Below are 21567 nucleotides of genomic sequence, written 5' to 3'. Positions count from 1 at the left end.
GGGCTGCAGGTCGAAAGGGTGAAGGAGGTCAGATGTGTTGCCACTGCTAAACCCAGCAAGTCATGCAGCCTCTGGAGGAAGTAAAATGTTGTGCCTGGGGCCTTTCTTCAGGGATATTGAGAACCAGGCAGTTGGTGGGGAGGGGGGGGGGGGGTGGGGGGAGACAGAGAAGCATCGGCCAGGTCGATACAAGGTCATTGATGGATATAGGTGGGATAGAAAAAAAAAATTGGAGAAGTCCTGTAAATGTTCGTGAATAATCCGAACCGTGTATCTGCGGGGTTTCCCCCCCCCCCCATTTTTGAGGAGAAAAAGGGGGAATTTTTTTTGCATTATACTGGAATATTTACAGTAATGGAGAGAGGGCTAAGAAAGATAATTCTCTTGAAAAGGGGGTTGGGAGCTAGTGAAAGGAAGTCTGTGGTGAGGAAAGAGAGTCTGGGGGAAGGGGTTAACGGAAATTACAGGTGCCATCTGGTTGGAAACTCAACAGATTATAAGGCCTTGTTCCTCCAGTTTGCAGGTGGCACAATTTGGTAATACAATGGGGCTATGAACAAACTTGTCAGAGTGGCAGTGATGTGTGGAATTGGAAGTTGACTGCAGGGAGGTCTTTGTTATTGCACTAGACAGAGCAAAGTTGCTGAAACAAGCAATCGCCCAGATGTATAGGAAGCTGCAGTAAATTACTCTTTCAGATTCACAAGGATGTTTGGGGCCATGGCAAGGGTGGTGGTGTAACTGCAAATGCCATTGGCTTTGTTAAATACTTGTTGGACCTGCCTGCTAACATTTTGTGAATGTGCATTGGAATGTCTGAATCCCTTTGAACGTGATTTTCAGTCTCTCTCTCCATTTGTGTAATAATCTGCCTTTTACTTCTTACTGATGTTGGTGATGAAGTCGCTCCAATGAATGTTGAGGATGGAGCGGAGACAACACTGGTGGAAGCGTTCTAGGAGCCGTAGGTGATGCCGGTAGAGGACCCATGTTTCGGAGCCGAACAGGAGTGTGGGTATGACAACGGCTCTGTATACGCTTATCTTTGTGAGGTTTTTCAGTTGGTTGTTATTCCAGACTCTTTTGTGTAGTCTTCCAAAGGCGCTATTTGCCTTGGCGAGTCTGTTGTCTATCTCGTTGTCGATCCTTGCATCCGATGAAATGGTGCAGCCGAGATAGGTAAACTGGTTGACCGCTTTGAGTTTTGTGTGCCCGATGGAGATGTGGGGGGGCTGGTAGTCATGGTGGGGAGCTGGCTGATGGAGGACCTCAGTTTTCTTCAGGCTGACTTCCAGGCCAAACATTTTGGCAGTTTCCGCAAAACAGGACGTCAAGCGCTTCATCACCAACATCGAAGTACTCGAGATGGCAGAGGCCGACAGCATCGAATCCACGCTGCTGCCAACTGTGCTGGGTGGGTCACGTCTCCAGAATGGAGAACCATCGCCTTCCCAAGATCGTGTTATATGGCGAGCTCTCCACTGGCCACCGTAACAGAGGTGCACCAAAGAAGAGGTACAAGGACTGCCTAAAGAAATCTCTTGGTGCCTGCCACATTGACCACCGCCAGTGGGCTATACTCAGCTCAAACCGTGCATCTTGGCGCCTCACAGTTTGGCGGGCAGCAACCTCCTTTGAAGAAGACCGCAGAGCCCACCTCACTGACAAAAGACAAAGGAGGAAAAACCCAACACCCAACCCCAACCAACCAATTTTCCCCTGCAACCGCTGCAATCGTGTCTGCCTGTCCCGCATCGGACTTGTCAGCCACAAACAAGCCTGCAGCTGACGTGGATATTTACCCCCTCCATAAATCTTTGTCCGCGAAGCCAAGCCACAGAGACAGAGAGAACTTCTTACTGAAGTGCATCACCTCTGACTTCCCCACATTAAACTCTATTTGCCAGGCTTTAACCTAAAAGCTCAATCTGTCTATATGCTGTTGCTCAATCACAGTGTCCTCTTCACAATCTGCCCTTCCACCTATTTTATTGTCATCAAACTTGGAAACCTGCATTTTATTCCCTCCTCTTAGTCACAATTCAAGATTCCTGTATTGTCATGTTAATATTGCATAAAGTTTCCATCTCTCTGCCTTGAGACAGACAGTCACCATTAATATTGCTGGCACCCCTTACAGTAAGATAGAGTAGCAAAAGAGAGTTCCTTCAGAGACACTGGATTTGCCCCCAGCACTCCTGCAGTCTGCAACTACACCGACCCCTATTTAATACCTTGGCAACCAAAGCTCCAGTTCCTGCTTCTTTTTCAATATTTTTATTGATTTTAATATATGCAAAATACATAAGTACATAAGTACATATAGTAATAATAAAGTAACAATAAACAAGGTAGATATGAACCCATGTTATAAAAAGGAAAAAAAAAAACCATATATTCCTAAACTAATAATCAAACTCCACCCTATGAGGGTTGCTGGCCAAGTTAAGGCATGCACTACTAATAATAATAACTATAAGGTTATTAAAAAAAGCAGAGATGAATAATCTACGTTTTGAAAGTAATTGAGAGAAGGACCCCAAAGAGAAAGAAAGTTAAGATCCATTGCAGTCGTATAACAACTCATTTTTTTCTAGAGACAGACCTGCTATCACATCTGACAACTATTGAGTATGAGTGGGAGGGACAACATCTTTCCATCTCAGCAAAATGGCCCTTCTGGTCATGAGGGAAGCAAAAGCCACTACATGGGATTCTGAAAAAGTATTAAATCTATTGCCCCACTCACTCCAAAAATAACAATGAAAGGGCTAGGAGTCAAGTTAATAATAAGAACTAAAGATGATGTGCAAAATACCCCTTGAGAGAATGACATAAGCATCAGTTCAAAAGCTGTGACACAATTTGGAAGCTTTCAGCACCTGAGATTCTTCTTGCCCTCAGCACCGTCATGAATCCCATTTACGTGAGTCCCTCGACTCCAAGTCACTGACTGTTGACAGCCTTCATGGGTCCTTCAGCCGCTGAGCCTCTGGCTGGTCTTCTACTGTGGTCACCATTCTAAAGGGTCGTCTTTTCTGCTCTCCTTCTCAATGGGGTGGTTCTCCCAGTTTCTGATGCTCTGTGCTGATTGGCTGCTCCCCTGGAGTCTGGAACCCCTTTGTGTCTGCTCCAGAGCATAGGCACCACCATCTTGGGCGTAGACCCCAAGGTTTCAAGCTTTTAATTAAGATACCGCCGGCTCATTTACAGGCTCTGTATGGAGCCGCTGACATTAGAACTGGGTGATTGGACTTGGCAGAGACCTGCTGTGAGTTTGGTCCCCACTCTCCCGGATCCACACCAGTGGCAGACCTGCCATTTGCAACAGATCCAGCAATGCTGCCATTTATTTTCCAATATTTGATCCCAGGATACTCCATTAGCTGCACTCAGCCCCAGCCCACCCTCAGCCTCAAAGGATCTCTTCAGATTCAGAGTTAAAAAACATGAAGACAAAACCTTCATCCCATTTCATCCATGCTAACCAAGATGCCCATCAATGTTAATCCTATTTGCCTGTGTTCAGGTGCATTGCCGTTTGGCATGGTTGATCATGTTCCTCCATCCATCACAGTCTCTGATTCTCCAAATTGTAGTTGTTGCCTCCCGTTTCTAACCATGATGTTAATCGATCTATCATTTTCATTCTCTGTCTGCTTCAGCTTCTTTTTTGTCTTGTTTGGTGTATATCCCTCTAAATTTTCAGAGCTGTGAACCTGTTCAAATGTCTTTTTAAATGTTGTAATTGTACTTGCCTCTACCACTTCTGGCAGCTATTACATCTGTCTGCCCCACTGTGTGAGAAGTCCAGCTGCAACCTCTGATGGACTACATCGGGTGATTAGATCAGTCAGCCATGCTCAGGAGTATGCAGAAACTTCAGTTAAGTAGTCAAGTTGAACATACAAGAAGCATCAGGAGAGGTAGATGGAGAGTGCAGGAATCACCAGTGGCCATTCCCCCTCATTGTGTTGGATACTGTTGGAAGGGATGACATTTCAGAAGAGAGCAGCTGCACAACAACTAGCTCTGCTCATTGAGAGTGGAGTCGAGGAGAACTGTAATGATAGCAGCTTTGATAGGTAGAAGGACAGATAGGTTTTGTGGCTGCAAACGAGGCTCCAGGAAGGTATTTTGCATCCTAGGCGCCAAGGTCAAGGATGTCTCTGAGTAGTTGCAGAACATTCTCAAAGGGTGGATGGGGAGGGAAAGAAAGGAGATGAAGTTCTGCAGAGTGGATAGAGGGAATTGGGCAAAGGTTTAGAAAACAAGATCTCTAGGACTGTAGTCTCTGGTTTACTTCTTATGCCCTGTGCTAGTAAGGGTGGGAATAGGAAGTTGAGACATGAATGGTGTGTCTGAAAGGCTGGTACAGGAAGGAGCAATTTAGCTTTTTGGACCATCAAAAACTCTTTGGGGCAGAGATGATCTGTACAAGAGGTTTGGATTGAATCTGAACTAGAAGGGGGTACCAATATCCTTGCAGGGAGGGTTTGTTAACACAAACCGGCGGGGGACGTCGGGGCAGGGGCGGCCGGCGGGGGACGTCGGGACAAGGGCGGCCGGCGGGGGACGTCGGGGCAGGGGCGGCCGGCGGGGGACGTCGGGGCAGGGGCGGCCGGCGGGGGACGTCGGGACAAGGGCGGCCGGCGGGGGACGTCGGGGCAGGGGCGGCCGGCGGGGGACGTCGGGGCAGGGGCGGCCGGCGGGGGACGTCGGGGCAGGGGCGGCCGGCGGGGGACATCGGGGCAGGGGCGGCCAGCGGGGGACGTCAGGGCAGGGGCGGCTGGTGCAGGCTGTCACAGCCCGGCTAGCCGCACCTGCACCAAGGCCGCGCTTTGTGGCTCAAAATGCGGGATAGCAATCAATGGCCATCTTCCCTACCCATAATCCCTACCCAAAATCCCCCACACAGCTGGAACTGCTGTGTGAAACAGAGAGGTTCCACCATGGGGGGGATTATGGATAGGGGAAGACGGCCATTGCTATGCCGCATATTTATGGTGGCGCTGCGGCACCAGTCTCCCCACCTCCATCAGATCCAGAGGCACTACGAGGCGCCTTAGGATATGAATAGGCCCTTTCAGGTGGACCAGACAATGCTGCAAGAAGCCTTTTAGGGCTGCCACCTGAAAGTCCTCTCCTGCCATGCCCTCAAGGCAGAGGATCCACTTGAAAGGGTCTACTGATAGAGAGGAATGCTTATACAGTATTTGCTCCATATAAATAAATTTATGAAGCAAAGAAAAAACAAACTAGGCACACAACACTGGACATATTCTTGAAGAAGCCAACGCCTCCCCAAGAAGAGCCTCAGCCAGGTCCTTCAGACATCACAGAGTGACAGTTCATCAATGGAGGTTATTCCACCTGAAACTCTTCCAGTGGAACACCATGAGGAAGTTGAGAACAGTGATGTGGACGATCGGGATTCTCTTTGTTAAATTGTGTGTGATATAGGCTAAGAAAGAGTTTACATAAAAGTTTAAAAAGTTGAAAAAATTTTTAACAGTTTAATTTAGCATAAATTCAGTATCCCATATAGTTTTGGTAAGTATATACAGTAAAATGGTGTTCGCAAAAGGTCCACATCACATAATGCCCAGTTTCACAGACCTATTGCGGACGTTAAGCGGCGCATACCTGTATTTATATTCATCTTGTGCATTTATTGTATATTTTAATTTAATCCTATTAGTTTCCTATTATAGTTTTCTTTATAATTACCTGTTTGGTTGCAGCAAGCAAGAATTTAGGCACATATATGTATAGTGCAATGTTCGGCTCCGAATCATGGGTCCTCTACCGGCACCACCTACGGCTCCTAGAACGCTTCCACCAGCGTTGTCTCCGCTCCATCCTCAACATCCATTGGAGCGCTCACACCCCTAACGTCGAGGTACTCGAGATGGCAGAGGTCGACAGCATCGAGTCCACGCTGCTGAAGATCCAGCTGCGCTGGATGGGTCACGTCTCCAGAATGGAGGACCATCGCCTTCCCAAGATCGTATTATATGGCGAGCTCTCCACTGGCCACCGTGACAGAGGTGCACCAAAGAAAAGGTACAAGGACTGCCTAAAGAAATCTCTTGGTGCCTGCCACATTGACCACCGCTAGTGGGCTGATAACGCCTCAAACCGTGCATCTTGGCGCCTCACAGTTTGGCGGGCAGCAGCCTCCTTTGAAGAAGACCGCAGAGCCCACCTCACTGACAAAAGGCAAAGGAGGAAAAACCCAACACCCAACCCCAACCAACCAATTTTCCCTTGCAACCGCTGCAATCGTGTCTGCCTGTCCCACATCGGACTGGTCAGCCACAAACGAGCCTGCAGCTGACGTGGACTTTTTACCCCCTCCATAAATCTTCGTCCGCGAAGCCAAGCCAAAGAAGAAAGAAATGTATATGACCATAAACATCATTATCGCTTTGGGTTGACTGACTAACTTTATTAGTTTTAAAATTAGTTATGAAAAGAGCTCAGACTTGTGGTTAAGTCCTCAATTGGGGCAAGGCTAATTTGCAAAGGTTGACGGGGAGAGGAAGACAAAGGGATGCAAGGCAAGTGGGAGGCTTTTAAAATGAGATGGGGAGAGTTCAGGGCTGGCGTGTTCCTGCTGCAGTGAAGGGCAAGCCTGGCAGGTTTAGGGAATCCTGACTGATGGGATGTTGAGGCTCTGGTTGGGAAAATAATACGGTATATACAAGAATCTTGTCAACAATAGATGTTAAACTAACTGGAATATAATTTCCTGCCTTTGGTTATCATTTTGATATTAGTTTTCCAATCTTCTGGTGCACTCTTGGAAATAATAGTTCCAGTGTCTTTGCTGCCCTTCCTTTAAAGCACTGGGGTGCAGACTGTTGGGTCCTGATGATTTGTCTGCCTTTAGCCCTGTGAGTTTTTTAATACCCTGTCTGCTATGTCCAGTTCTCATTGCCCTTGTTTGAAATGAGCCTGTCTGTCATCTCCAGAACGTTTGCAGTCATCCATGATTAAAACTGTTGCAAAAGACTATTTTAACATATCTGCCATTTCTTAGTTTCCTGTTATTAATTAATTCTTGGGAGATTCACATCCATCTTAGCCACTATTTTTGTATTTGTTTAGCCTTACTTTTTTCATATTATATACAAGATTCATTGTTAAATCTAAAGGATGAAAATGGATTAAAAACTTCAGTCCTTTGGCCTACCACCAACCCTTGATGCTTTATATGCCCTGTTCTTCAATTTAACATTATGCTTGATCTTCTTTATTTAGCATAGATTATACCTCTTCTTCATGGAATTCTTCCAAATTGGGATAAATTCTTGCTGAGTGTTGTGGACCAATCTGCCATTGTTCATGTACTGACCTGAATCTTGGCTTGTTTTCCCAGTCCACTTTGATGAATCACAGCTTCTTAGCATTATAATTACCCTTATTTAAATTGAAGACCTTGGTTTTGGTCCTGTGGTCATAGAGTTCTATGTAATGCTAATAGGCTCTTCTGCCCAACTTGTCTCTAAACTAGTCTGATTTTCCTGCATTTGGTTCATATCCCTCTAAACCTTTCCTGTCCATGTACCTTTCTAAATGTCTTTGTCCCTGCCTACACCACTCTCTCTGATAATTCATCTTACTTGACCAAGCTTTAAGCAATGAATTTACCTCCTTTAATCATATTGATGTTTTGCCAATATACATGTGGGTTTGGTAATAATCTGGAGCTTATCGCCCTTTCATTTCTTTTTGGCTGGGCTCCTAATCCCTCTCTAGGGTTTCTTCTGAGCCCTGTTATTGTTTTTGTGGGTGATGACAACTGGATCTTCCCCTCCCTCTTAAGTTGTTCTGCAAGTCCAGTTCTCATTGTACCCAGATATCCTGGACCAGTCTCAAATTGCAGAAAGGTGTAATTTGCTGTGGCGTGGAATTTAATTTTTCTTTCTTTTAAAAATTATTTTTATTGAGTTTTATCAGAAAAACAAACAAAAAAAACAGTAAATCGATTGCAATTAAACCTTTGCAGATTTACAAATAATAACATAAAGTACAGTAGCAATACTTCTTAATTCTAAATCCAACAAATGGTAATGCATACAATATTATAAGAGATAAGTAATAAAAAAAAATTAAAAGAAATTCAAACGCATAGCAATTAAGGTTAAAATTCAAATTGTGTGTAGTGTTAAATCCAAACAATCAGCCTCAGGGGATCCAAACAAGCACGGCCAACAATATTCATCATCACACCTGATTAGTCAAATTATGGAAGTGGGCCCCAGGTCCTATCAAAAGAAATCTTAACTTTCGTGACATCATGCCTAATTTTCTCCAGATTTAAAAAAGGACATCATATCTAATAGCCATTGATTATGTGTTGGTGGGAGCTCATCTTTCCATTTTAACAAAATTGCTCTTCTTGCTAATAAAGTGGAGAATGCTATAACCTGTCTTTGATTAGAAGATAAAATAATATTTACACTTTTAGAGAAACCAAGTTGTGGAATTACCAGATATGGATCTAAAGTGATCCTAAATATGATGGAAAAAGTTCTAAAAATGTTGGTCCAATATTTTTGCAAATTAGGGCAAGTCCAAAACTTGTGTAACAAAGAGGCATCAAATATTTAAATTTGACACAAAGTGAACTAATATCAGAATAAATTTGAGCAAGTTGGAGAAGTACACACGATGTAGCACGTTGAATTAAATAAGACTATGCCTAGTGCACAATGATGAATCATGAATCGGGTCCAAAATTGAAGTCCATTCTTCCTTTGAGAAAGAGATATTCAGATCATTCTCCCATTCAGTTTTAATTCCACTAAAAGAAATTGCTTTCTTATTCAATAGTTTATAATATAAAGCAGGTATCTTTCCTTTGAGTAAATTTGGGTAAGGAAGAGTAGGAAACGTTAAAAACAGAGGGAACAAAATATCAAATTTGATAGTATCTGAAATACCACCTATTTGTTAAGTTAAATATCATCCCCAATTGTTGAAGAGATATAAAATGTTTTTGTATAGAAAGATCTTTAACCATAGAACCATTAATGGAGTGGAAACAGGCAGGCCATGTCGGCCTTTTAAGTCCGCACCGGTTCACTAGAACAACTCCACTAGCTCAAACCACCCGATCACCACCATAACCCTCCAACCCCCTCACCTCCATGTACACATCTAACCTTCTGTTAAATAACAGAAGGGACCCTGACACAACTATCTCATTCGGAGGTTTATTCCAATCTGCAACCACTCACTGAGTGAAAAAGCCACCTCTAATATTTCTCCTAAAGTGTTTCCCCCTTACCCTTAACTCATGGCCTCTTGTTCCAACCTCCCGTGCCCTCAGGGGAAAGAGTCTGTTTATGTCTAGTCTATCTATTCCTTTCATAATTTTAAATACCTCAATCAAGTCCCCTCTCAGTCGTCTACATTCCAATGAATAAAATCCCAGTCTCCTTAATCTCTCCCTGTAATCCAGATGCTGTAAGCCAGGCAGCATCCTTATAAACCTTCTCTGTACCCTCTCCACCTTATCTATAATTTGGAGACCAGAATTGAGCACATTACTCCAAACCTGGCCTCACAAATGCCTTAAAACAGTTGCAGCATCACCTCCCAGTTCCTATACTCTATACTATGATTTATGAAGGCCAACATACCATATGCCTTCTTAACCACCCTGTCTACATGGGAATCCACCTTCAGTGAACTCTGTACCATAACCCCTAGGTCTCACAAGGTTCGTCAAATATAACTTTCCTTTTATGCTAGATGCCCCTAATCAATCCCTGCCTATCCAGATATGCGTGTATACTATCTCAAAGAATACCCTCCATAACCTTCCCCACCACCGAAGTCAAACTTACTGGCCAATAATTACTTGGCCTACACCTACTGCCTTTTTTGAACAATGGAACAACATTTGCAACCCTCCAATCCTGTGGTACCACCCCCTCCTCCAGTGATCTTTGAAAAATCACTGTCAGTGCCCCCACTATTTGTTCCCTGACCTCCCTTAAAGTTCTGGGAAAAATCCCATCAGGACCAGGAGACTTATCCACCTTAATTGACTCTAGAAGCTCTACTAATCCCTATCCTTTCCATAACTAAAGCCTTTGCCTCTCTTATCTCATATAGCCCAATGTCCCTTTCCCCCGTCAATACGGGCGAGAAAAAATTGTTCAATATTTCTCCCATCTCATACAGAGTTCACCGGTCCCATCATCCAGTGGACCTATTCTATCCTTAACCCTCCTTCTTTTGTTCACATATCTGTAAAAACCCTTAGGATTCACCTTCACCTTATTAGCTATGGACTCCTCATACCTTTTTGCCTTTTAAAACTATTAATATCTAAAAAATTCCATTCTTGAAAATGGCATCTAAAATAGTTGGTTGAAATATGACTTGTAACTATAAACTCTGTAAGTCTGAAGACTTTTCTGAATTGATTCCTGATCTTCAATCTTTAATTTATTTGTCAATTTTTGAATAGAGATAGGCAAAGATGACCCCAATACTGCCCATAGGGAGGTACTTCTGAAGGACTTCAACTCCATCTCAATCTAATTCAGATATTGATCTGTCTTTTCACAATGCAACAAAAGTAAAATATTTCTTATGTTTATAGCCCATTGGTAAAAATGGAAATTAGGTAGGGCTAATTCTCCATTATTTCTAATATTCTGAAGATACCTTTATTCAATATAGGTTTCTTGTTTTGCCAAATAAATGGCATAATAATTGATTTGAAATTGTCAAAAAAGGACTTGGGATTAAATATTGGCAGTGATTGAAAGAGGTATAAAAATTTTGATGGAATATTCATTTTAACTGATTGATCTTATAACTGCAAACCTGCTAAAATAAGCAAGTAATGATCATATATTCTGTATGGATAACTCAGGATTGGAAATGAACAATAAAAGTTCATCTGCATAAAGAGAGAAACTATATTCAGTAGTTCCTCTAAACAAACCAGTAAAATCAGGATTTTCCCACAGAGCAATAGCAAAGGGTTCCAGTACTAAGTCAAAAAGCAACGGACTCAGAGAACAACTTTGTCTCGTGCCTTGATGTAGTTTAAAAAGCTTGGATTGCTGTGAATTGGTACAAATTGAGGCCATTCAAGATGCATATAAAAGCTTTATCCAATGTATAAAAGCTGGCCCAAAATTAAAATGGTGAAATCAAATAATAACAGATCTAGGGGCTCCTGAAGTATCTTTGTGCTTGAAAGAGTCCACTGATCCCTTTCAACCAAAGTCTTTTCCAACAGCTTCTTCTCCAAAAAGGTCTGTAAGTAAGCTTGTGAAAAATTTTAGTGATTGTTTGTCCTTCTCGATCCCTTCCTTCACACCTAAAATGTGGATATTATTCCGATGCCTCTAACTTTCCAGATTAATTACACGCTGTTTTAGCTTGTTATTATTAGCAGTGTCTCATTTTGTTGTTCATGCTTATCCAGCCATTCATTTAAAGCAGATCAATCTACTTCCAAAGTATTCAAATGTTTTTCAAAATGAGGCATTGATTCCAAAACTGGGTCTAACTTCTTCCCTATCTCTTTGGCCCACATTTTTAAAGCATTATTTATATCCACAGACTGTTTCAAAATCATTTTCGAGGCCCTACTCGATGTCAAAGGAGTGTTTTGTTCAGGCTCCAATTCTTCTTGTGTCAGGTCAGTTTCTTCTCCCCCTGCCATTGTTTTGGAGTTGAGGAATTTTTGGTATTTTAGAAATTTTAACTGCTTTCTTTGGCATGAGAGATTTTTTAGTATCTATTTGTCATAAAGGTAAGCTCCAGAAAGTTTAGTTAATTAAGAAAGATTGTAAAGCTGGAAATATTTGAAAAACACACGTCTTTACAGCATTTGGTTGCCAGTGGAAATCTGTAATTTAATTTTTCAAATAGTATGGAAAGTCAAGAACCTGATAACTGTTGGATAAAATGGAGGGCTGGACTTCAGACTTCTGTACCTCCTGGTTGAAGGGAGCAGAGGGAAGAGGTTATGACCAGGGGATCCTTTATGATGTTGGCAGCCCTCTTGAGGCAATATTTCAATGAATAATAGATCGGTGTCTGTGATGGTCCTGGCTGCTTTTTACGCGTTTCTGCATCCGGGGTACTCGAGATCCAAACCAGGTTGCGATGCAACCAGTCAGTATACTTCCCATGGTACACTGTAGAAATTGTGGCCAAGGTGAAACTAAATGGAATAAGATGGAAAATGCAACCACTATTTTATAATTGCAGTCATCTGTGCTATATTTTCTACACGTGGATTTGTTATTTATTTTGCACTTTTTTTCTTTGCAGGCTAGCAGATGGCAGATTGTGTGACTAAAGTTGAATTAATTATCAGTTGTGAGAACTTGTTGGATAAAGATGTTACTTCCAAATCTGACCCATTGTGCGCCCTGCTCATTAATGCTGGTGGAAATCAGTGGGTTGAAGTAAGTTGTTTTATTTTAAAAATGTTTACATTTTATTTACAGCACGGTTGAAGCAGAATCCAGCCATTTAAACCTGTGCTGCCCCAATTGCACCCAGTTAACGTACAAATCGTACATTTTGGAAGGTGGGAAGAAACCAGAGCACAAGGGGAAAACGTAAAATTTCCTTCCAGACAGCACCAGATTCAAACCCGAGTCACTGGCGCTGTAATAGCGTTGCACTAACAGCTGCCGTCCAAATATCTTGCACTCATGCAAGAATGACTTGGAAAATGGTATCTTTTATTCATTCAATTGAAAAATATTTACTAATTTGTTTTCTCCTTTATATCCTCTTCCTTGTAGAATATAATTGTTCTCAAATTTGGTAAGCATGCTAGTTAGTTTCCAGTTAAACTTTGTAAAATGAACATTATTAACCATACTCTAGTTCTATTTTTGTAATGTTTTAAAATAAGTTTGAATACACCTTACAAATTTATAATAATGTTGTTTCACAGTTTCATCTGTATTTTTTCCCTCTTAATGATTTGGATTTATGAACAGTTTGACAAAGTTTGGTCTTTGACAAGGTCCTGATAGGCTGGTCTGGAAGGTTAGATTGCATGGGATGCCAATTGGATACTAAGTTCACTTGATGATAGGTAACAGGATAGAGGTGGAAGGTTGCTTTTCAGACTGGGGGCCTGTGATCAGTGGTCTGCTGTAGGGATCGGTGCTGGGTCCATTTGGATGAGAATGTAGATGGCAACCTGTTGGGTTTGTGTTTGATGCTAAAAAAAAATGGGTGGTATAATAATGAGGAAGGTTACATCAGATTACATTGGGACCATTAAATGAATTAATGGGCTGAAGTGTGCTGAGGGAGTTGAATTCAGATAAGTGAAAAATGTTGCATTTTGTAACTCAAACCACCATGTAACTTGCACACTGAATGATAGGACTGTGTTGTAGAACAGAATGATTGAGGGGTACTGATACACATTTCCATGAAAATGGCATGATTTGACAGGGTGATGAAGAAGGTGTTTGGGACCCTTACCTAATCGGTTTGGGCATTGAGTACAGGAGTCGGGTGTCACATCACAGCTGCATAGGAAGTTGATAAGGCCACATTTGGAATATGGTGTGTAGTTTTGGTCTTTGTGCTATAGGAAGAATATCGTTTAAACTGGAAAGGGTACAAAAAAAGATTCACGAGAGTTCTACCAGGTCTGAAGGGCTTGTGTTACAAGGAGAGGCTGGATAGGCTTGGACTTGTTCTCTTGGAGAGCCAGAGGCTAGGTTTATCTTTTGTAGAGGTGTACAAAATCTTGAGAGAAACAGAGAAGGTGAATAATCAGCCTTTTCCCCAGAAAAGGAGAGTCTAAAAATTAAGGACATAGAAGGAAAGATTTAAACAAAAAGACCTGAGAGGCAGTCTTTTTCACCCAGGTTGGTCTGTATTATGGGATGAGCTGCCAGAGGAAGTGTTTGATATATGCATAATTGCAATGCTTGGATAAGAAGGTGGATATTGAAGGTTTGGAGGGTTATGGGCCAAACACCAGAAAATGTGATGAGCTGAGATGGGTAACTTGTTTGGATGTTGGGAGGGAGGTCCTGTTTCCATACTGTACAGCTCTGTGATTGTTGACTCTCTGACCTTTTCTGCTTTCACAATGGAATAGGTACTACTTTTGCTGTTCAGTTTTCAAATACTTTTTGTATATGTGCTATAAATATAGGTGTATTTGAAGAAATATGAAAGCATAAAACACCAAGTTAGCCTGGTGGCTTTATATGTTATTACCAGGTGCTACTTGGCCTAGAATGTGCTTTACAGGGGAGGGCAACCTTTAAAACTCACATTCCACCATAAGCAATCCCTATGTCTTAAGTGCTCTGCAATTAGTAAGGGATTGCTTAAGGTGGTATGTGATAAGAAAGAAAAAGGTTTAAAAACCACTGTTTTAATCATACCTAATTGACTCGTTTTTTGCATGGTTGCATAACTCCAAAGGAAATGGGCCACTGATAATTTTTCTCAAGCAAAATATTTCAGTACCATTGGGTCTAGAGCAATGATTCTCAACCTTCCCTTCCCACTTACGTAGCATCTTAAGCAATCACAGCACTTAAGGTGGAATGTGTTTATTTAAAAGAAAGGTTGCCCACCCACCCCTGTAGCATGTATTGTACTTGTCAGTTCATTTTACTCTGTAGTTTTAATTAGACAATGTTTTTTCTAGATTGATCGCACAGAAAGAATTCAAAACTGTCTTGCTCCAAAGTTTGCTAAGAAGTTCCTGATTGATTACTACTTTGAGCAAGTTCAGAAGCTGAAGTTTGGAGTTTATGATATTGACAACAAAACCATAGATTTGAGTGATGATGACTTCTTGGGAGAACTGGAATGCACTCTAGGACAGGTAAATATGAATAATTAGTAAAAGTTGATTTGAAGAGGATTTCCCTTTTTGAAGCAGTATTACAGTTTGAATCACAAAAACTTTTGTACTGTGTGTATTGCTAAAATAACTGTTAGTGTCACTTTTTTGACCAGTCAAGATCCTGATAACATTAAAATAAAACATCATTTATGAGCGAAGTGGAGTTGGACCATTTAATTGAAGAGTTAAATCAAGATGCACTTCAGATGCACTTTTATAGGTTTGCAACTTCAAATATCCTTAAAAAAAATTCTGATGTTCAGATTTATAAAGGACATTGCCAATTGAAATGTGGAATTACAGATTACTTATTGGGGTGGCATAGAATTTGGGGAAACTTAAAATTTCAGCGCAAGAAATTATATGGGCAATTTCCATTAATAAACTAAAGACTTGCAATGTAAAACTTTATGGATGAAGGACTTTTAATACAGATATGCATGTTTTCTATTGTTCAATAAATTTGAGTATAGAACTTTGGAAGCTCTGATGCATCTCTACCCTATGTCTAAATTTACTGTTGAATATTTTTTCTTGCAGATATTACATTTCAACAAAAACTTGGTTACCTTGTCAATTTTATGTATTTTTGTTTGATTGCTATTTGCTTTGCTTTGAGTCCCAACAATGCACTGTGGAAAACTGATTGTAGATGAGATATTGTTGAGACTTTATTTATTGTTTGATCTGCAGAAATCAATTTATGCTCCTAGTTTAAGGAGAATGGCACATCTATTCACACTTGAGTAGTCATTATTTCAGTTAGAAACTGAACAGTTGTCATTGATTTGTTTTGACAGATTGTCTCTAGCAGAAAACTGACCAGACCCCTCTTGCTGAAAAATAAAAGACCAGCAGGAAGAGGAACAATCACGGTACGGGCCTAAAATAATTTTTGTTTTTATTTTTGAGGTAAAAGCAACAAAAAAAAATTGTTAATTCATTGGCAATTTAAATGATTAGTTTTCTGGGTTGACTTTGAATTTTCTTTGCAGAAAGGTGGTTCTATTCTCAGACTCTCTAATATCCTACCCAGACAACTAATTTGATTTCACAGTTACTTTATCATGTCAACACTGACTCTTATCATTACACAGCACTTGGACTTAGACTTTGTCAAAGTTTCTGAAACACCAAGATTAGCCTACTTTTCCAGTCAACTGCAAAAATGGTGATGCTGCCAGAGTTGCTGTAATGGTAGCACTGGTGTGGACATGGGAGAATGGAAGCACAAAGCTGCTCTGAAAGTTTCAACAGCCCGGAGGCTTCATTTAGGCTTTAAACAGCTTGTTCAATGAGCCAATGGTGTTGGTAAGTAAATTCCTGCAACTGGGGAGGTCTATGCCCAAGGCCTGTGCTCAGCAAGCTCAGCAACAGCCATGAGGGGTTACAGAGTTCAGGAAGCAGCCGACTGCTGGAAGGCACCTGGAACGAGGAGAACGCCCTCCACTTTCCCCCATTGAGAATAAACAAAGAAGATTACCCTACAGGGCAGTGATCGGATGGGCCTATGAGCTGCTGGACACTGGCTCATGGGAACCAGGATTAGGGAGGGTGTTGATGCGAAGAAAGGCTCTCGATGGGCCTCTGGCGTTAAAGACTTCCTATTCATGTCAGAAGATTGGATCTGGTGCTTGGGTTGCCGAAGAATTGAACAGGAATCTGTGCAGCAGTAGAGACTGAGGGAGCGCCAGAGGCAAATCCACAGACACTCAGTGACTCTGAGAGGACTCTCTTTAGTTTTTCTTTCTCTCATACTGTAAGGGGTGCCAAGCAATACGAATGGTGACTCTTTGCCTTGTGCAGACAAAACTTAAGTATATAATATTTGTTACTTTTTAATGTTACATAACAATAAAGGGAACCTTGAACTGTGTTATTGGCAGGGTGCAGCAATGTTAGTTTCTGTTACAATTTTAGGTCTGGTCATTTCGGCATGGAGTATGTGCATAGCTTCAAGTGTGAGTTTAGCTGGCATTGCCTATTGCCTTTCATTTCAAAATATTCAAAAATAATTCAATGCCATTCTGATTTTTAAAGATCTATGCTGAGGAAGTAAAAGACAACAGAGTGGTAAATTTTGAAGCTCAAGCTCGGAAACTAGATAATAAGGTGGGTATTTTGAATAAAGGTTGAAATTGCAAATTTGTTTTCACCTTTTTTTTTAAAAAAAAAGGTTAGTAGTTTGATGTCCTTATTAGCACTGGCCAATATTTGTCATTTTTTCTCTTGCATTAGTAGCTTTATTGTTTCTTTTTCTCTAGTTTATGTTACATTAAAGTGGTAGTTGTAGAGTTGTTGCTTAGTTTTTCTATCTGGAAATAATGACTCTTCCATTTTTACCATTCTCAATGGTGATTAGGATTTCTTTGGGAAGTCAGATCCTTACTTAGAATTCCATAAACAAACTGACGATGGAAAATGGAAAATGGTTCATAGAACAGAGGTAAGAATTGGAACCTGATGACATCTCGTGACAGATTATAGGTATGTTTTTGGGAGATAAATTGGGGCAGGTTTTTTAGTGTACGTCACATACAAACACTTTAAAGCAGATCTTATTTAAAATACTGGAACTCTGCTCCAAGAGCCTTTGCAAAAGCTTTGGAGAGTGCTCAGGAGACTTCACCAATGGATTGTTGTTTACAAAAAGGCAACAGATGAAAGAACTCATCGGAGCCGCAGGCTGTCTAGAGTGGAACATGCTGTTCTAAGAGGCTCATGTGGATTTGTAAGTAGAGAGAAAAAAACAGGCTTTTTCTCAGAGAGAGAGAATGAGAATTCAGTTCTTCAGTGCTATAGTCAGCAGGAGCAGCTGGGACTAGAAAAGGACAAGCTGGAAAGCTTGTGGAAATACCCCATTTGGAAGACAGGTTGTGAGTGCTTAGTTCAGCCTGGTCAAAGCCCTTGTGGTTCATACAAGAGAGGACTGGGTGCCTAATGTTTCACTTGAAATAAGAGAAACAAAAAGGAACTCTGTAGTGACCTGAAAGAAAGATTATTATCTGGAAAACCCTGATGGGGCAAGTTTCTTCGGCAAGACACTAAAGTGGCTGGTTACAAGGAATCAGTTGTGAGTGTCCAGCAAACAACAAATCTCACTCTGAAAACCGACATGAACCTTCCTGAGTGGTAACCATATACCTTTCAAGCACCAAAGCCTGGTGAACTTCATTAATGTTAAATTCTGTGCACAGTATAAGAATTACCTGCAACCAGTGAACTTGGAAGAGTGAGAAGTGAGATTGGACTGTAAATCAAAGAATTTTTCTGAACTTACATACACGTTACATACATGTGAGCTTAGAATTAGAAGGGGGTTAAGTTAATAGTAATAAATTAAAGTTTGATCCTGTTTTCCTGTTTAAAGAAAATTAAAAGCATCTTTTGTTTAAGTAACCATTTGTCTTGGTGAATATCTATTGCTGCTGGGTTTTGGGGTCCTCTGGGGCTTGTAACATTCTACAGTACTTGATGTGCACATGGTCCAACAAGCTATCTGCTCAGTTGTTTTGTTCAAAATGCATGTTGACTCAGATGTTAAATGCATGTACAGGACCCCATCTTTGTGAAGAGCAACAATGGACTCCTTGGCCCATATCTAAAACAGATATGTCGACACATACATTTAAGAGGCCTATCTTTTGTTTCTAGTAATTCCTGATGTAAAATCTATTTGAACATCAGGCAACTTGTTTTAAGAAAATTTGTTATTGCTACTTTCTCTAAACCAGAGATTTGAACATAGAAGGGGTGACCTAATAGAGGTATATAAAATCATGAAGAACTTGGATAAAGCGAATGCTCACAATCTGTTTCCCACATGTATAATTCTAGAACTAGGGGGCAAAAGTTCAAGAGCAGAGATCTATGAGGGGCCTGAGGGGAAAATATTTCACACAAAGGGTGGTCTGCATCTGGAATAAAATGCCAGTGAAATCTATAGAAGCAGGTATAATTACTATGATCAAAAGTAATTGGATTAATATGGATAGGAAGTGTTCAGAGTGTATGGATAAAATACAGGTAAATGGAACTAGCCCAAAATTTTCCACTTGATCACCATGGACAATTTGACCCAAAGGGACATGGAACAGGCCCTCTGACTCTTGTCATAATATTCTGAGAGTCCGACGTACTCCTAGAGTCTATCCAGGATTTGTAATTTTCCTCTATCCAATGTGTTCACGTGAAAATCTTTGAACGTTTTGCATGGGTTATATTTTAGATGAATTTGAACAGAAAGGACATCAAACTGAGTGTTAACCTTATCTTGTGTGTCCATATGATTTATTCTGGATAACTCCAGGCCAGATTTACATTAAAGTGACATAGCAGAACAATAAATCCGATAAATATAGAAAAGTAAACTGGACACTGGAATTAATGATAAACATTTAACTTGTGCTTAATACCATTTCTACCACAGTTGGAACATTGACCAAGAACCTTCCATAGCGGAGTGTTGAAATATTTTCACAAAGAAGTCATTTAGACTTTCGTGGTAGACCTTGCATTCCATTGCCAGGCACACGGTTTCTTAAAATGTTGTTGGAAAACTGACTGCTGAAACTGAGTACTTTGTGTATCAGAAAGATTTGGAAAATTGGTTCCGAGTTCTGCATGGAAAATGTTCTACTTGCCTTCGGAGGAACCTGGACATGTGCATTGATGTCCAATAGCATCTGTCACAAATTTAAAATAAACCAAGTTTAGATACTGGATTCTTAAGCTGCCGGAGGAACATAGTTGGTCACAGCATCATGGGCAGAAATAGTCAGTCAACATTTCAGGTTGGCACCCTTCTTCCTGACTAGCATCTCAACACTATATTTTGTCTACCACTTTGCGTACAGTCAAATTTTTCCCACCGAAGCAGCTGTTCACAATGACTGAGGCATATTTAGGGAATCTAGCTGATCAGGTTCACAAACATGGTGCTTAGCACCTCAGATTGATTCAAGGGAGTTCCCTTTTAAGATCTGTATTTGCTTCTTGCACTGAATCTTCTTTTATGCAAATATTCATGATATCCCAGTTGCATCAACATACCAAATTTTATGGTTTTCTGTTCAAATTTTATAATTTACTTGTTCTTTTAAAATACAAAAAATAGTAATGTGCTATGTTAAGTTGCTAATGCAAACCTTATTTTATTTTAAGGTAATAAAGAATAACCTAAATCCAAGTTGGAAACCTTTTCAAATCCCTTTGCGATCTCTGTGCAATGGTGACTTTCAAAGGAGTATCAAGGTAAATATCTTTCTCTCAGAAGCAGAAATGACAAATTTGTCAATCTTTCACAAAGCTTGTCTTTACAATGATTATCAGGGAAATATTTTTGCCAAGGCAATTAATCTTGAAACTATTGACTAGTAAGAGTGCATACTTTCAGTTGGTGGTGAATAAATAAACCTGGACAGTAGATATATTGCCTTTGTATTTAGTTGTACAAATGAGCAGCAATAAAATAGTCAGTGATGTGGGAAATGTTGTAATCTAACAATTTATGACCATTAAAAGTGGTTGATATGAATTAATTTGCCATGTGCTCCTGTTAATTACTTTTACTACGTTTAACTCATTGCTTAGGCAAGATATTTGTGGTGTGGCTACTCAAATTTATCATCTAATTGCTTACTTCACTTGAAGGATTGGATGATAATGATGCCTTTTAAATATGATTTAGACAGGCTCCACGTAACAGAAAATAATTAGCAGGGAGATGCAAAAACAACTTGACAAATCAACAGAGCATATTGGGTGTTATTGACTGAGAATGAACATTAAGTCGATTTTTTTTGGCTCTGCCAAAAATGCCAGCTGTCTTATTGATGGTTTGTTTGCAAGTCTACTCCGTTGTTCTGTGCAAATTTTTCTGAGTGAAGCATTACAAATCCATATATATATATTGTGGATCCTTTGAACGATACTGGGCGCTGTGATAATCACAAACTAACTGCAGCAGAGAACCGAAATCTAAAAGTAGCAATTCCTGCAGGTTGCAACAAGACTAAATATAATCTTTTGCAGGTGGATTGCTATGACTATGATAATGATGGATCACATGACCTCATTGGTATATTTGAGACAAACATGAATAAACTGCAAGATGCATCTTACAGCTCACCAGTAGGTTTTGCCTAACGTTTGATGTCTTATCTCTCGGCCTTTCAGCATTTCCATCTAATTACGTGTTTTCATCAGAAATTAACTTTGCCATGACCATTTCCGATGATTACATTATTTACATATTTGTATTGCTCTTTCCTATTTACTTTATTTTCACTGGTATGTTTATGAATTTTGTAGAGCCGGGTGCTAGTGCTACATGGATCCTATGTCATTTGAGTCTTGCATGTATTTTTGATAGCCATTTGTTTTGTTAAAAGTTGATATTTCAATGATAAACCCCTGCTTTCAAAGACAACAATCTCTTGAGTATATAAACTTTTTATTTGAAGTTAAGGGACTTGTTTTTAATATTGATGTCCATTTTAATTGTTTCTGGAGCTACTTTTATAGTATCTTTTTAAAAATATTAATTTTTCAATTTTTGCATACAGTACTCACTGGTAAACCTCATCAACTGAGAAAGTACAATGAATGTTGTATTTAACTTCTTCCATATGAACTCTGCTTTCAGATTATGAAATTCCCGTGGGAAGCAAATAGTTTTTCAA

General features: G+C 40.4%; 1 protein-coding gene across 6 annotated transcripts in view; it reads left to right on the top strand.

Annotated features, from left to right (window-relative positions):
- Positions 1 to 21567, top strand: part of LOC138755639 (copine-3-like) — a 52868-nt gene that overhangs the window by 1067 nt on the left and 30234 nt on the right. For 2 of the 6 annotated variants that reach the window (XM_069921994.1, XM_069922000.1), the window contains exons 2-10: positions 904 to 1015; positions 11599 to 11677; positions 12316 to 12452; positions 14684 to 14863; positions 15685 to 15759; positions 16925 to 16996; positions 17247 to 17330; positions 20048 to 20137; positions 20918 to 21016. In XM_069921994.1, coding sequence (XP_069778095.1) covers positions 12324 to 12452; positions 14684 to 14863; positions 15685 to 15759; positions 16925 to 16996; positions 17247 to 17330; positions 20048 to 20137; positions 20918 to 21016 — 729 coding nt within the window. In that variant the 5' untranslated portion in view covers positions 904 to 1015; positions 11599 to 11677; positions 12316 to 12323. The remainder of the gene's footprint in view (positions 1 to 903; positions 1016 to 11598; positions 11678 to 12315; positions 12453 to 14683; positions 14864 to 15684; positions 15760 to 16924; positions 16997 to 17246; positions 17331 to 20047; positions 20138 to 20917; positions 21017 to 21567) is intronic. The other 4 variants (XM_069921995.1, XM_069921999.1, XM_069921996.1 and 1 more) reach the window with 4 other exon arrangements.

The sequence above is a fragment of the Narcine bancroftii genome, chromosome 2 (assembly GCF_036971445.1).
Source record: "Narcine bancroftii isolate sNarBan1 chromosome 2, sNarBan1.hap1, whole genome shotgun sequence".
Classification (NCBI taxonomy): domain Eukaryota; kingdom Metazoa; phylum Chordata; class Chondrichthyes; order Torpediniformes; family Narcinidae; genus Narcine; species Narcine bancroftii.
This window is presented reverse-complemented; position numbering and strand designations above follow the sequence as displayed.